Source organism: Balaenoptera borealis (assembly GCF_965194805.1).
Source record: "Balaenoptera borealis genome assembly, chromosome: 19".
Lineage (NCBI taxonomy): Eukaryota > Metazoa > Chordata > Mammalia > Artiodactyla > Balaenopteridae > Balaenoptera > Balaenoptera borealis.
Genome location: NC_138878.1, coordinates 35233730 through 35248206, shown reverse-complemented (window position 1 = coordinate 35248206; position 14477 = coordinate 35233730). Strand labels below are relative to the sequence as shown.

The window sequence follows — 14477 nt, the reverse complement described above, 5'->3', positions numbered from 1 at the left end:
TCATGATTTGCATATGACATGAATATACATATTATATATAGAAAACCCTAAAGACTCCATCAGAAAACTGTTAAAGAACTAATAAGCAAATTCAGTAAAGTTCCAGGATACAAATCAATACACAAAAATCTGTTGCATTTCTATACACTAATAATGAACTATCAAAGAGAAATTAAGAATACAATCCCATTTACAATTGCATCAAAAAGAACAAGATACCTAGGAATAAATTTAATCAAAGAGGTGAAAGACCTGCACTCTAAAAACTAAAAGAAATTGATGAGAGAAATTGAAGACACAAATAAATGGAAAAATGTTTCATGCTCATGGGTTGGAAGAATTAATGTTGTTGAAATGTCCATAATACCGAAAAAAATATACAGATTCATTGCTGCATTATTTATATTAGCCACAATATGGAAACAACCTTAAGTATCCATTAATGGATGAATGGATAAAGAAATTGTGGTGTATGCATACATACAATGGAATATTATTCAGTCATAAAAAGGAGTGAAATCTTACCATTTGTGACAACATAGATGGACCTTAAGGGCATTATGCTAGGGCTAAGTAAAATATGCTAAGTGAAATAAGACAGAGAAAGACAAATACTGTATGATCTCTCTTATATGTGGAATCTTTAAAAAAAATCAAAACCTCAGATACAGGGAACAGATTGGTGGTTGCCTGAGGCAGGATGTGGGAGGTAGGAGAAATGGGTGAATTGATTTATTTTGTTTTAAAAAAGAAACATTGTATATAATTCTCTTCAGTGAATATCACAAGTTAAAAATTTGTCTTAGTTTGAGTGATCCACTCATATTAAGGCTAAAATTTATAGACAGGTTTTTGTTACTTTTACTTAAAAGAAACAACATTGTATTAGTTTTAGGTATACAACATAATGATTTGATATTTATATATATTATGAAGTGATCACCACAGTAAGTCTAGTTAACATCTATTACCACACATACTTACAACTTTTTTTTCTTAAGACCTACTCTCTTAGCACCTTTTCAAACATATGCTGTACATTACATCCCTGGAACTTACTAGAAGTTTGTACCTTTTGACCACACCATTTTCTTCTTAATTATTGATCTTTCTGAAAGAGGTTTCCAGTTGTTGAACTTTTGCCCTTTTTGTGCTTTGGTGTATAAGACAAAAGTTAATTTTTATTTTTATGGGAAATTGTTGGGTGGAATAAGCCTTTAGCTTTGGTTATTATGTGTTCCTGCACTTCCTTTCTTATTTTTTTAAATTGTTAGACTTGCCTTATTATTAAAGAAAAAGGACTCATCATTTAAATCTTCACTCCGAAACTATTTTCAAAACATATTTTTGTTTGGGAGAAAATATCTAAGAAGAAAATTTGATCAAGTGGCTTAATTTTTTAAATAACTTTATAATAAAGGCTAATTTGGAGCATTTAGAAACATACTCATATAATCCTTAATATGAGAATCACTTATTTCATCATGGTTTCAAATATTTTCTGTGTGTGTGTGTGTGTGTGTGTGTGTGTGTCTGTGTGTATATATATATATATATATATATGTGTGTATATATATATATCTGTGTGTGTGTGTGTGTGTATATGGCAATACTTGACAATATATGTAGTGATATATAAATATTTGATAATACTTAAATAAATCATAATTTATAGTTAGCACGTGTCACAGACATCAGCAACAGTTTTGTGATTCCTGGGTCTGAGTCTCAGCTCTACTCTTCTAAAACCCTGAGAATTAACCCTCAGGTTCATCTCTCTCTGTAGTTTGAAACCCCTTTAACAATATGTGAGTAGGATTTCCTCTAGTGAGGGCTACTGGAAGCTGCTGTCGGGTCAGTAAGTAAAAGTTGGCTATTTACAGGCCACCGCCACCACAGCCGTGGTGTAGAGGGGTAATTCCCACCAGCAAGTGTCGTTTCTGCAGAATACGTCTCTAGGCTTGCTCACAGAGCTATAGGACAGCCTAATGCTGGACTAGGTAAGAAAGTGTCCTGATCGTGGTGCTGTTTTTTTGTTTCCAGAAGAACAGAAAAGGTCATGTATAGTATTGACACAATAGATATACTGATCAGTTTTATCTTGTTTTATTCTTTGATGCTAGATGAGGGTAGTAAGCCCATTAGCTCAGGTTCAGAGAAAAGTCTAAAGAGGAAAAGAAAGGCCTGGGCAATCCTTCAAATCATTTCACTTTGAATTGACACTAAAGAGATCGTCTTACGGTCATGTTACCTACCAGGGTTCTTGGCCTCCTTAATCAATAGGAATTGATCAGAGGCCAGACAAGAAATTCAGGCAAGGTTTTATTGGGGCCCCTGCTGCAGCAGGGGGGAGAGAGAACAAGTAACAGGTTCCCTTGCTCACTCGCTTGCTTGCTGGGTGGGAGGCGAACTGGTTCTTCATATGGCGTGAGGGTAGGGGTGCGTCCAGGGGTCAGGCTGGAGAGGTGCCTTAGGCGGTTTGCCCACCCCTTTGGTGGTGTTGTGTGCAGGGGGCATGCGCAGTACTTTGCTTTTGCTTCCGGCTCTTCAGAAGTGGCTGTTGGGTTTTTGGTCTCTTTGTATCTTGTCCATAATTTGCCCAGCTGCTCATGCACACAGTTATTTTTAGTCCTTTATAGTTTCTTTGTATTTTGTTGCTCGAGGAGACATTTGTCCAGGTGCAGGCACTGCAGCTAAGGGTCCCAGGTCTCAGGTGCCAGCCTGTCTGAGTCATAGATGTTACCCTTGGCCATAGATACCATCTCAAAAGTGTTTGTTATGGTCATGGAGGCCTGGGTAGATGGTTCAGTGCAGCTCTTCCCCTTCATTGGAACTCAAGTCAGGTTGAATCATCTTGTAATGTGTATACTAGAAAACAATTACAGAAACTCAGTTTGGGAGTAAAGTTTGAACTGTCAGTCTTACCTGTGCTCTTTAGGTGGAGTCAGGATATTATGGCAGAGTTATGATAATTTCAGGAAGTGAAAGATGAAAATAAAATATCCAAAGTTAATAAGATACTCTGGAGTGACATATACATATAAAACATCTTTCCATATTCCTGCCTTTAATTGGAGAAATCAAGATACCGACAAATGAGCTGAGGCCAGAATCTAAAAGGTGATGACTAGAAAGATTTCTCATATTACGCAGAGTGTTCAAAGCGATGCAGACATGTCTAGCTTCCTTTGAAATTTGCAGGCCTAAAATGAACGTGTCTGATAATTTAAAGTAGGTGATAATTAATTCCATATGTAGGTCTCCTTGATGACGTTTTAAAAAATTTGCTTCTGAATAGGAATAGCTGCCCATGGCCTTGGGTGAATTTTATTCTTCTGTTAAGTCCGGGCCATACACCTAAAGCATGGTATATTTTTTAAGGTGACAATCAGACAATATAGTTTATTAGCCTTTGATCTTAGTGTTAAAATATGATAGCATTATGAAATTAATTTTTCCTTTTGTGCCTATTTCTTAGAGGCTGGCAGAGGAGGGGACCTCAACAAATACTTTGGTGAATCTAGATAAATGATTTATTTGTGGCTAGAAAATAGAAGTTGGCTGTTTATATGAATCAAATAATGGCAAGAATTACCATATATGCCATTTCACTTCATTATTTATAAATTATCCTACTTAGATTGTTGTATCTTTTAAAAAATTAAATTCAAGGCAGATTGATTTGACATGTAATTAACTTTATTAATTTTCAGCCTAAGGGTAAATTATAAGTCCTGTTATTTTGTGTATTCATTGGCTCCCAATATCACATACACATTCATTTCTTTGCTCTCTTGTTCCAACCACTCTACTTGCTCCCCCTTCCCCCAAAATTCAGATCCTAGTTCTGGTCCTCACCTTCTCCATGAAGTACCGCAAGGTCCCTATTTTGTTTTCCTCCTGTTAACTTTAGAGGCTTATTATTATTCTTTCATCTAAACCACTCACCTGGTACATAGTCATGTGTTGCCATGTGCAGTCTTTTTGTTTTGTTTAATATTTATCTGATTTAGGACTGTATATCACCTGGGTCAGCTCCTTGAGAGGAGAGGTCATGTTCTGTCTTGTTTTACTCAAAGCAGAGGGCACATTACTCTGACATTGGCAGCTACTGCGTGAAGGTTTGTTGGGCTCAATTTTGTGAGTACAGATGAGAAGTAGGGACTTTCAAATCATAGAAAGACAATTTAGAACTGATCTGGTTGAGAGACAGCCTCACTCATTCCTTGTTCACTTATTGTCAGAGTTAAAAGAAATTTAAGAAATAATATTATGAATGAGAAGTTCTAGTTTATGAGCTAATATTCATGTATGAACATGGGTTAACAGGAAAAATATACAGAGTGAGTATGATGTTTGGATCTAGGGCCTAGTACTACTAGATTTTGAATTTCAGTCAATGTATTTTATCTTCAGGGCAAATGCATCTTTAAAGTTGGTGAGAATTGGTATGAGATTTAGAAGGTAATGAAGCAACATAAAATTTGTGATGGTGTTCTTCTTCCTTTCCCCATGTATTTTTCTGAGTATCCTCTTGTAATGGAAGCAGTCATATTCCAATTTCATTCTCTGTGTTTTCAAAATATCTAGCTCCCCAATAAAAGAACAAAGCCATGTTTATTTAAAAACTATGCTATTGAAAATGGAAAGCACTAACGGCTAAATAGTATTGATAAATTTTTTTAACTTGGTTAGCAGACCAATTATCATTTTTTGTTAACACTTTTTTTCTTATTCAAGGTTTTGGTTCTTACTTGAAAGATAATTTTTAGTGTGGGAAATTGCATAATATAATGTTCAAGGTGTGGTCTTCTGTGTCAGACTTGATTTTGAACCCTTGCCTCTGTTATACTAAGATTTAGCATCCTTTTCTGTAAAATGGGTATAATAATATCTACATAAGGGGATTAAATGAGATAATCCGTGTGAAGCATAAAACACAGTGCCTGACACATAATGAATATTAGTAAGTATTATGTACATTACTATTATTTGAGATTCTCTTGTCTTCGTATTTTAATCAAGTAGTTTTTGTACCTAATTCTAGATATCTAAATTCATTTAGTTTGATCATTCTTTATTAGGACTATACAATTCAGATTTTGTGAATCCAAATTAGTTCTTATTTCCTTGTCAGAAGTATTAGCTAAATGATTTTTTACTTTTATTAAAATAAATATCCTTTATTAGTTATCTTGTAATCTATACATTTTGATTTTTAAGAAAACTAAGGAGAAATTGGAAAAATGGAAAAATAACTTTTTTTATGATTATAAAATTAATGTTTATTTCAAGAAATTTGAGAAATACTGAAAGTATTTAAAAAATTAAAATCTTCTGTAATGCCACTCTCAAATGCAACCAATGTTAATATTTTTGTGAAATTTTTTTTGCTTGTCTTTGTTTTTTTTAAATTTTATTATTTTTGTAAATTGAGGTAACATTGATTTATAATGTGAAATTTATTTCAGTCAAATTGCCCAATGTTCTACAAGTTCTTTTATGTTAATCTAGGAAATTTTTCTTTCTCTCTCATTCCAGGGCTGTTCTTGGTCAGTTATATTTGTGGATATTGATGCCCACAATCGCAACCGGCAAACTTTGTGCTCACTGTTACCCAGAGAATCAAGATCTCATGTGAGATATTTTTATAATAAATTAATATGAACTGTTGTTTATGATTGTTACATAGTTTTGTTTCTTTTTCCAAGAAAGTACTCTAAAGTGTTAGAAGTTGGCAGAAGAGATAAGAAGAGAGAATGTTGCCGCTTACTCCTCTGGCCTGGGGAGGTCAATGTTTAGGAAGTGAGCAGAGCTGTGGAGAAAGCTGCTTTGTCCTTTGAGTTTTCATAGAGCAGTAGAGAACTAGATATATTTTTTTCTCTTTGGGGGAGTAGCAACATTATGCCAAAATGAATTTTTTTTGGTCATGGAATATTATATACAGTAAATCCCCTACACACGAACCTTCAAGTTGCGAACTTTCAAAGATGCGAATGTGCGTTCCCAGGTCCAATCACATAATTTAGCTCACGTGTCTGGCGTACATTGTCACGTGCATGCATCCTCTACAAGTGGTTGTGCTTTTGTGTACTTTACTGTACAGTACTGTATAGAGTACAGTAGCACAGTACCTTTATTTCAAGCCCAGGATGTCTGGAAGCAAGCTTAAAAGCAGCAGTGATGTAGTTGGTACTGCTAAAAAGCACCAAGCGATAATGATGGAAACAAAAGTGAAAATAATTGAGAGAGTGGAGCAACAAGAGGAAGAAGAAGTAACTGAAGAACTGAAGAGATTCACGACACAGGAAATGGCAAGAGGATTTTCTTTGAGGAGGCACTGTTAGTTTTTGAGGCACAGGACCCGAATGTAGAATTGTTCACGAAGGTTGCAGCAACCTTTCAGAATGCAATCCCTTGCTACCGTGTCATCTATGACAAGAAAAAAAGAGCTACTACCCAGATATCACTGGACCATTTTTTCAAGAGGGTAGATAGAATTTAATCCAGCAAAGAACCAGAACCTATGGGTGCAATTGCAGCTTGCACTCTGTCTCCTATTGCTGAGGATCCATTAGCTCTACCATCTCCCACCTTCTCTCCCTCCTCTAGTCAGTAACTATTCTTGCTTGTTCACTCGATGCCAGCCCCTGTATGCCAGCTGTTGTACTGTGCTGTTGTACTTTTCAAGGTACTATACTGTAAGATTAAAAATGTTTTCTTTATTTTTCGTGTTCGTTTGTTTTTTATGTATTATTTGTGTGAAAAGTATTATCAACCTATTACAGTACAGTACTATATAGCAGATTGTGTTAGTTAGGTACCTAGGCTAACTTTGTTGGACTTACAAACAAATTGGACTTACAAACATACTCACAGAACAGAATTCGTTCATATGTAGGGGACTTACTGTATTAGAAATGTAGAAGAATATTTTTCATAATTTAAATTTCTTTTGAATAAAACTGCTTTCCTTATTTTTCTCTCATTTGATTCACCTTTTTCTTTTGTCTGATAATCTCTTAAATGACTATGTAATACCTGATTGCAGATTTTTCTAGGGGTTATTTGTGGCTCTATTCTTAGAAAACACCCAAAATGGAACAATTTAATTATTTTAAAATAACTATTTTATAGAAGTAATACAAGATTATGATAAAAGACAAACAGAATCCACAAATAAGCAAATAGTAAAAATATATCCACTCATTATTCCACCATTCAGTTATAATCTTAGGGTGACATCATTTGGGTTTGTATGTTTCCATGTATTTTTATGTGCACATATAATATTTTTATTTTACAAAACTGGAGGAATATTGTTCATAATGCTTGCTAACCTGTTTCTTTGAATGGACATGTTTCCATATTAGTAAACATTTCTATAATATAAATTTTAATGGCTGCTGGTTTACTCAGCTAATTGTTGGACCTTTAGATTGTTTTCTGGTTTTCACTATTATAAACAAATTGTTACGACAGACTAGTTGTAATGACTAATTAGTGGTGTTAAATTTTTACACAATGACTGAAATAATGTACTAAAGTTTGAGTCCAGTGTTGAACCTTGAAAATACTCCTTATCATTGAATGAAGTTTTATCTCCTCTGTAAGGTTCACTAAACCATGCCATATAAACATCTGTCTGTCCCTTGGAGCACAGCAGTCTCACTGTCAGTTAAATAACCTTAGTGGCTTTTCATCTCTGTGATTCTCTTTGGGCTGTGTTGATCATATGATGACAGACACTTACTTTCCCTTCTTTTTCTTACTGCCCCCAGAACACAGATGCTGCCCTGCTCCCCTGCATCAGTTATCCTGCATTTGCCTTGGATGATGAAGTTCTCTTTAGCCAAACACTTGATAAAGTGGTTAGAAAATTAAAAGGAAAATATGGATTTAAGCGTTTCTTGAGAGATGGGTATAGAACATCACTGGAAGATCCTAACAGACGCTACTACAGACCAGCTGAAATTAAGGTATCAAAAAATATCCCATGTCAGATAGCATAATAGAATGTTCAAAAGTACTGATTCAGGAGGCAGACTTCTTGGGTTTGAATTCTGGCTCTGCCACTTATTAGCTGTCAGACCTTGGGCAAGTTAATTAAGCTCTCTGTGTTTAATATTCTTCATTGATAAAATAATGTTAGTACCTACTATTAGTAAGGTTTTTTTGAGAATTAAATCAGTTAATATATATAAAAGTGCTTAGAACGGTGCTTGGCACATAGTAAGCACTCGGTAAGTGTTAGCTGTTGAGGCCTATTTGCTCACATTGGGCCATGTTGAGTCATTGGGTGAGTAATTTTTCTATTGCACTTTCAGTATTTTGCCTGCCTACTGTATACCATTTGTCTAATATAATAGAAAATATCTATTTGTGATTGAATTTTCAATCTTTAAGCAAATGCTGTTTTTTCTGTTTCACTTAGACACTTCCCTCTGAAATATACTCCTCTAAATATTTGGTTTTAAAGATTTTATATTTCAAATATACATACATATCCTATATCTAAGTTTATTCTAGCTGTTTTTAAGCTGCCCAGAAAACTGTAACACCCCCCAAAAAAGTAAGCATCCATCCACATTGCTGAAGACTTTGCTTTAATGGGATAGGTTGAAAATTATTTTAAAAAACCCCAAACCCCTCCCTATCTGCCTCCCATTGCCTCTCTCTTTGTTGTCACACTTCTGAAGACCATGGTGTGTTCTAGTTGTGGCTCCTTGTTTGCCTTCTACTTACTCCTTTACCTTATAATCTGGCTCCTGTCCCCAACACTTCCCAGTAGCTGTGTTGGCTTCACTCAGTTTATGTCACTGGATCATTGTGGATGCCTTTCTAACTTTATTTCACTGAACCTCTCATTGGCATTTGAGTGTCTTAAGTAAGTTCTCTCTCGGGAGGTTCTCCTCCATTTTCTGTGACTCCATTCTCTTCCTAAGTCTCTGCTTAGTTCTCTCACTATCTTTCTTAGTCTCCTTTGCAGGTTCCTCTTCTTCTGCCTCCCTTTATCCTTTGCTTGTCTCCTGGAATCCATCTTCAGTCCTATTCTCTTTTCATGCTATTCATGCAATCGTAGCTCTAGCAATCACTGTTAATCCCACATTTCTATCCGTAACTCATACTTCCACCCGAGTGCCCTACCACGTGTCCAGCTGCCTTTTGGACATCCTCACTAGAATGCGCTGCAGTCTGCCTATGATCACCTCACCCTTCTGCCCAAGCCCCAAACCTGAGATTCATCCTAGGCTCTTCCCTCTCACTCAGCCTTCTACGTCACTCACCAAGTCTGGCAAATTTAACTACCTTTAAATCTTAAAAACTGTCCCTTCGTCTCTATTAACTGCTTCGTTTAGGCGAGTGATCCACAGCCGGGAATGATTTTGCTCCGCAGGGGACATTTGACAGTATTTGAAGAAATTTTTTGTTGTCACACCTTGGTGGGTGCTACTGGCATCTGGAAGGTAGAATCCAGGGATGCTACTAACTGTCCCACAGTGCACAGGACAACCCCCACAGCAAAGAACTATTTGGCCCAAAACGTCAATAGTGCTGAAGTTGAGAAGCATCGATTTAGGCTAACATCCTTTCTCTTTGGATTGTTCCCAGCAGCCTTACAGTTGGTCTCCTTTTTTCTTATCCTAAAACCCTCTTCAGTACTGCCAGCTGTTCATCTAGCAAGTGAATTTGATCCTCTTCAGTGGTACCCTGTCACTTTCAGATCAAACTTTTTGTCTCTCAGCCTGACTTCTCAGGCCCTCCCTGATCTGGCTGTTCTGGCCCACCTGTTAGACTTCAGCTTTCACTGCTTCTTCCTTGCTTGTTCCAGGAATACTGAATTGCTGTGAGTTTCTTTAACGTACTTCGTTCTTTAACGCATTTCTAGTTTGTACTGTTGTCTTCTCTGTATGGAGTTCCCTTAGCTCATCTCCCCAGAGAAATCCATCAAGCATTAGTTGAAGCATCTCCTTTCCTATAAACCCTTTCCTGACGCCCTGGGCAGGCTCAGATGCTTCATGCCCTTGGTTCTTGATATATATACCATGTATAGACATTTTGTAACATACTGCAATTGTTTATTTACATGCCTGTCTCCCCACTACAGCAGGTTCTCTATCTTTTTGTCTTCATAGCCCTCTGTCTAGCTGATGCCAGGCATTACTAAATACTTAGTAAATATTTATTGAATGAATGATTACTCTGTGATGGATTAAATGAATGAGGTTTTGAATAATAAGAATGCTGAGAAAAACTTTTTTAAAGAACAACGAAACTACTTAGAAAATCAGTCCAGTTTTGTTATTACAATAAATAAATTTTTATGTATGTATATTCTAATGATGTAAGTGTTCTAATTAATATAATTACTCTAATATACATGTTCTAAATTATTGTTGGTGAAAATTTTTAATATTTTATTTTCTGTTTTAGCTATTTGATGGAATTGAATGTGAATTCCCCATATTTTTCCTTTACATGATGATTGATGGTGAGTGAACTTTTCTCCTGAAATTTAAACTGTAGGATATAACTAGTTTAAACAAGAAAAGAAATAAAATATGACTCCTTTCACCTAGCAAAATAGATTGCACTTATTGATGTTAACTACTCTGCATTTTTATATGCTACTTTTCTGCTTTCTGAGTTAATGTTACATCATTTAAAGAATTTTAAAAATACTTTGAAGTATTTTTAAAATGATACAAATATATTTTCATATTTACAAAGAAGAACTTTTGTGAATACAAATTATGAATACTGTAATTTGTGACATTGTGAATGTCTATAATATTTATACTTAAGCATAGAGAAATTTCAATTAAAATTCAGTTTTCAATTCTAAATGCTAACATTTCTCAAATCAATTTCTTGGAAAACCATCATATGCATTTATTTGCATTACCTTTGTTTATTATTTACATAGAAAAATACCAGAATAATTACAATTGGGTAAATTTTTTTCTAAGGTAAAATTTCTGTGGTGCTTATTTAGCTCAAATGCTATTGGATTTTATATTTTACATTTTAGGTGTTTTTAGAGGCAACCCCAAGCAAGTAAAAGAATATCAGGATCTTCTGACTCCAGTACTTCATCAGACAACAGAAGGTGTAGTATGCTTTTCCTTTTTTTTTTTTTTTTTACATCTTTATTGGAATATAATTGCTTTAAAATGTTCTGTTAGTTTCTGCTGTATAACAAACTGAATCAGCTGTATGTATACATATATCCCCATATCCCCTCCCTCTTGCGTCTCCCTCCCACCCTCCCTATCCCACCCCTCTAGGTGGTCACAAAGCACAGACCTGATCTCCCTGTGCTATGCGGCTGCTTTCCACTAGCTATCTATTTTACATTTGGTAGCGTATATATGTAAATGCAAGTCTCTCACTTCGTCCCATCTTACCCTTCCCCCTCCCCGTGTCCTCAAGTCCATTCTCTACATCTGCATCTTTATTCCTATCCTTCCCCTAGGTTCATCAGAACCTTTTTTTTTTTTTTTAGAGTCCATATATATGTGTTAGCATACCATATTTTTCTTTTTCTCACTTACTTTACTCTGTATGACAGACTCTAGGTCCTTCCACCTCACTACAAATAACTCAGTATCATTTCTTTTTATGGCTGAGTAATATTCCATTATACATATATGCCACATCTTCTTTATCCATTCACCTGTCAATGGACACTTAGCTTGCTTCCATGTCCTGGCTATTGTAAACAGTGCTTCAGTGAAAATTGTGGTACATGACTCTTTTTGAATTATGGTTTTCTCAGGGTATATGTCCAGTAGTGGGATTGCTGGGTCATAGGGTAGTTCTATTTTTAGTTTTTTTAAGGAACCTCCATACTGTTTTCCATAGTGGCTGTATCAATTTATATTCCCACCAAAAGTGCAATAAGATTCCCTTTTCTCCACACCCTCTCCAGCATTTATTATTTGTAGATTTTTTGATGATGATCATTCTGACCGATGTGAGGTAATACCTCATTGTAGTTTTGATTTGTATTTCTCTAATGATTAGTGATGTTGAGCATTCTTTCATGTGTCTGTTGGCAATCTGTATATCTTCTTTGTAGAAATGTCTATTTAGGTCTTCTGCCCATTTTTGGATTGAGTTGTTTGTTTTTTTGATAGTAAGCTGCATGAGCTGCTTGTATATTTTGGAGATTAATCCTTTGTCCGTTGCTTCGTTTGCAAATATTTTCTCCCATTCTGAGGGTTCTCTTTTTGTCCTATTTATGGTTTCCTTTGCTGTGCTTTTAAGCTTTTAAGTTTCATTAGGTCCCATTTGTTTATTTTTGCTTTTATTTCCATTTTTCTAGGAGGTGGGTCAAAAAGGATCTTGCTGTGGTTTATGTCAAAGACTGTTCTTCCTATGTTTTCCTCTAAGTGTCTGGTCTTACATTTAAGTCTTTGATCCATTTTGAGCTTATTTTTGTGTATGGTGTTAGGGAGTGTTCTAATTTCATTCTTTTACATATAGCTGTCCAGTTTTCCCAGCACCAGTTATTAAAGAGGCTGTCTTTTCTCCATTGTGTATTCTTGCCTGCTTTATCAAAGATAAGGTGACCATATGTGCGTGGGTTTATCTCTGGGCTTTGTTTTCTATTCCATTGAGCTATATTTCTGTTTTTGTGCCAGTACCATACTGTCTTGATTACTGTAGCTTTATAGTATAGTCTGAAGTCAGAGAGCCTGATTCCTCCAGCTCCGTTTTTCTTTCTCAAGATTGCTTTGGCTATTGGGGGTCTTTTGTGTTTCCATACAAATTGTGAAATTTTTGTTCTAGTTCCGTGAAAAATGCCATTGGTAGTTTGATAGGGATTGCATTGAATCTGTAGATTGCTTTGGGTAGTAGAGTCATTTTCACAATGTTGCTTCTTCCAATCCAAGAACATGGAATATCTCTCCATCTGTTTGTATCATCTTTAATTTCTTTCATCAGTTTCTTATAGGTTTCTGCATACAGGTCTTTTGTCTCCTTAGGTAGGTTTATTCCGAGGTGTTTTATTCTTTTAGTTGCAGTGGTAAATGGGAGTGTTTCCTTAATTTCTCTTTCAGATTTTTCATCACTAGTGTATAAGAATGCAAGAGATTTCTGTGTGTTAATTTTGTATCCTGCTACTTTACCAAATTCATTGATTAGCTCTAGTAGTTTGCTAGTAGCATCTTTGGGATTCTCTATGTATAGTATCATGTCATCTGTAAACAGTGACAGTTTTACTTCTTCTTTTCTAATTTGGATTTCTTTTATTTATTTTTCTTCTCTAATTGCTGTGGCTAAAACTTCCAAAACTATGTTGAATAATAGTGGTGAGATTGGGCAACCTTGTCTTGTACCTGATCTTAGAGGAAATGGTTTCAGTTTTTCACGACTGAGAACGATGCAGGCTGTATGTTTGTCATATATGTCCTTTATTATGTTGAAGTAGGTTCCCTCTGTGCCCACTTTCTGGAGAGTTTTTCTCGTAAATGGGTGTTGAATTTTGTCGAAAGCTTTTTCTACATCTATTGAGATGATCATATGGTTTCTCTCCTTCAATTTGTAAATATGGTGTATCACATTGATTGATTTGCATATATTGAAGAATCCTTGCATTCCTGGGATAAACCCCTCTTGATCATGGTGTATGATCTTTTAATGTGCTGTTGGATTCTGTTTGCTAGTATTTTGTTGAGGATTTTTGCATCTGTGTTCATCAGTGATATTGGCCTGTAGTTTTCTTTTTTTGTGACAGCTTTGTCTCCTTTTGGTATCGGTGATGGTGGCCTTGTAGAATGAGTTTCAGAGTGTCCTCCCTCTGTTATATTTTGGAAAAGTTTGAGAAGGAAAGGTGTTAGCTCTTTTCTAAATATCTGATAGAATTCGCCTGTGAAGCCATCTGGTCCTGGGCTTTTGTTTGTTGGAAGATTTTTAATCACAGCCTCACTTTCAGTGCTTGTGATTGGTCTGTTTATATTTTCTATTTCTTCCTGGCTCAGTCTCAGAAGGTTGTGCTTTTCTAAGAATTTGTCCATTTCTTCCAGGTTGTCCATTTTATTGGCATAGAGTTGGTTGTAGTTATCTCTCATGATCCTTTGTTTTTCTGCAGTGTCAGTTGTTACTTCTCCTTTTTCATTTCTAAGTCTGTTGATTTGAGTCTTCTCCCTTTTTTTCTTGATGCATCTAGCTAATGGTTTATCAATTTTGTTTATCGTCTCAAAGAACCAGCTTTTAGTTTTATTGATATTTGCTATCATTTCCTTCATTTGTTTTGTGTTTACTTCTGATCTGATCTTTATGATTTCTTTCCTTCCGCTAACTTTGGGGTTTTTTTGTTCTTCTTTCTCTAATTGCTTTGGTGTAAGGTTAGGTTGTTTATTTGAGATGTTTCTTGTTTCTTGAGGTAGGATTGTATTTCTATAAACTTCCCTCTTAGAACTGCTTTTGATGCATCCCATGTGTTTTGGGTTGTAGTATTTTCATTGTCA

At 35.5% G+C, this 14477-nt stretch overlaps 1 protein-coding gene across 4 annotated transcripts in view; it reads left to right on the top strand.

Annotated features, from left to right (window-relative positions):
• PHKB (phosphorylase kinase regulatory subunit beta) overlaps positions 1-14477 on the top strand; it is a 193997-nt gene that overhangs the window by 87233 nt on the left and 92287 nt on the right. For all 4 annotated transcript variants that reach the window (XM_082366800.1, XM_082366799.1, XM_082366802.1 and 1 more), the window contains 4 exons: positions 5542-5637; positions 7782-7979; positions 10435-10492; positions 11033-11110. In XM_082366800.1, coding sequence (XP_082222926.1) covers positions 5542-5637; positions 7782-7979; positions 10435-10492; positions 11033-11110 — 430 coding nt within the window. The remainder of the gene's footprint in view (positions 1-5541; positions 5638-7781; positions 7980-10434; positions 10493-11032; positions 11111-14477) is intronic.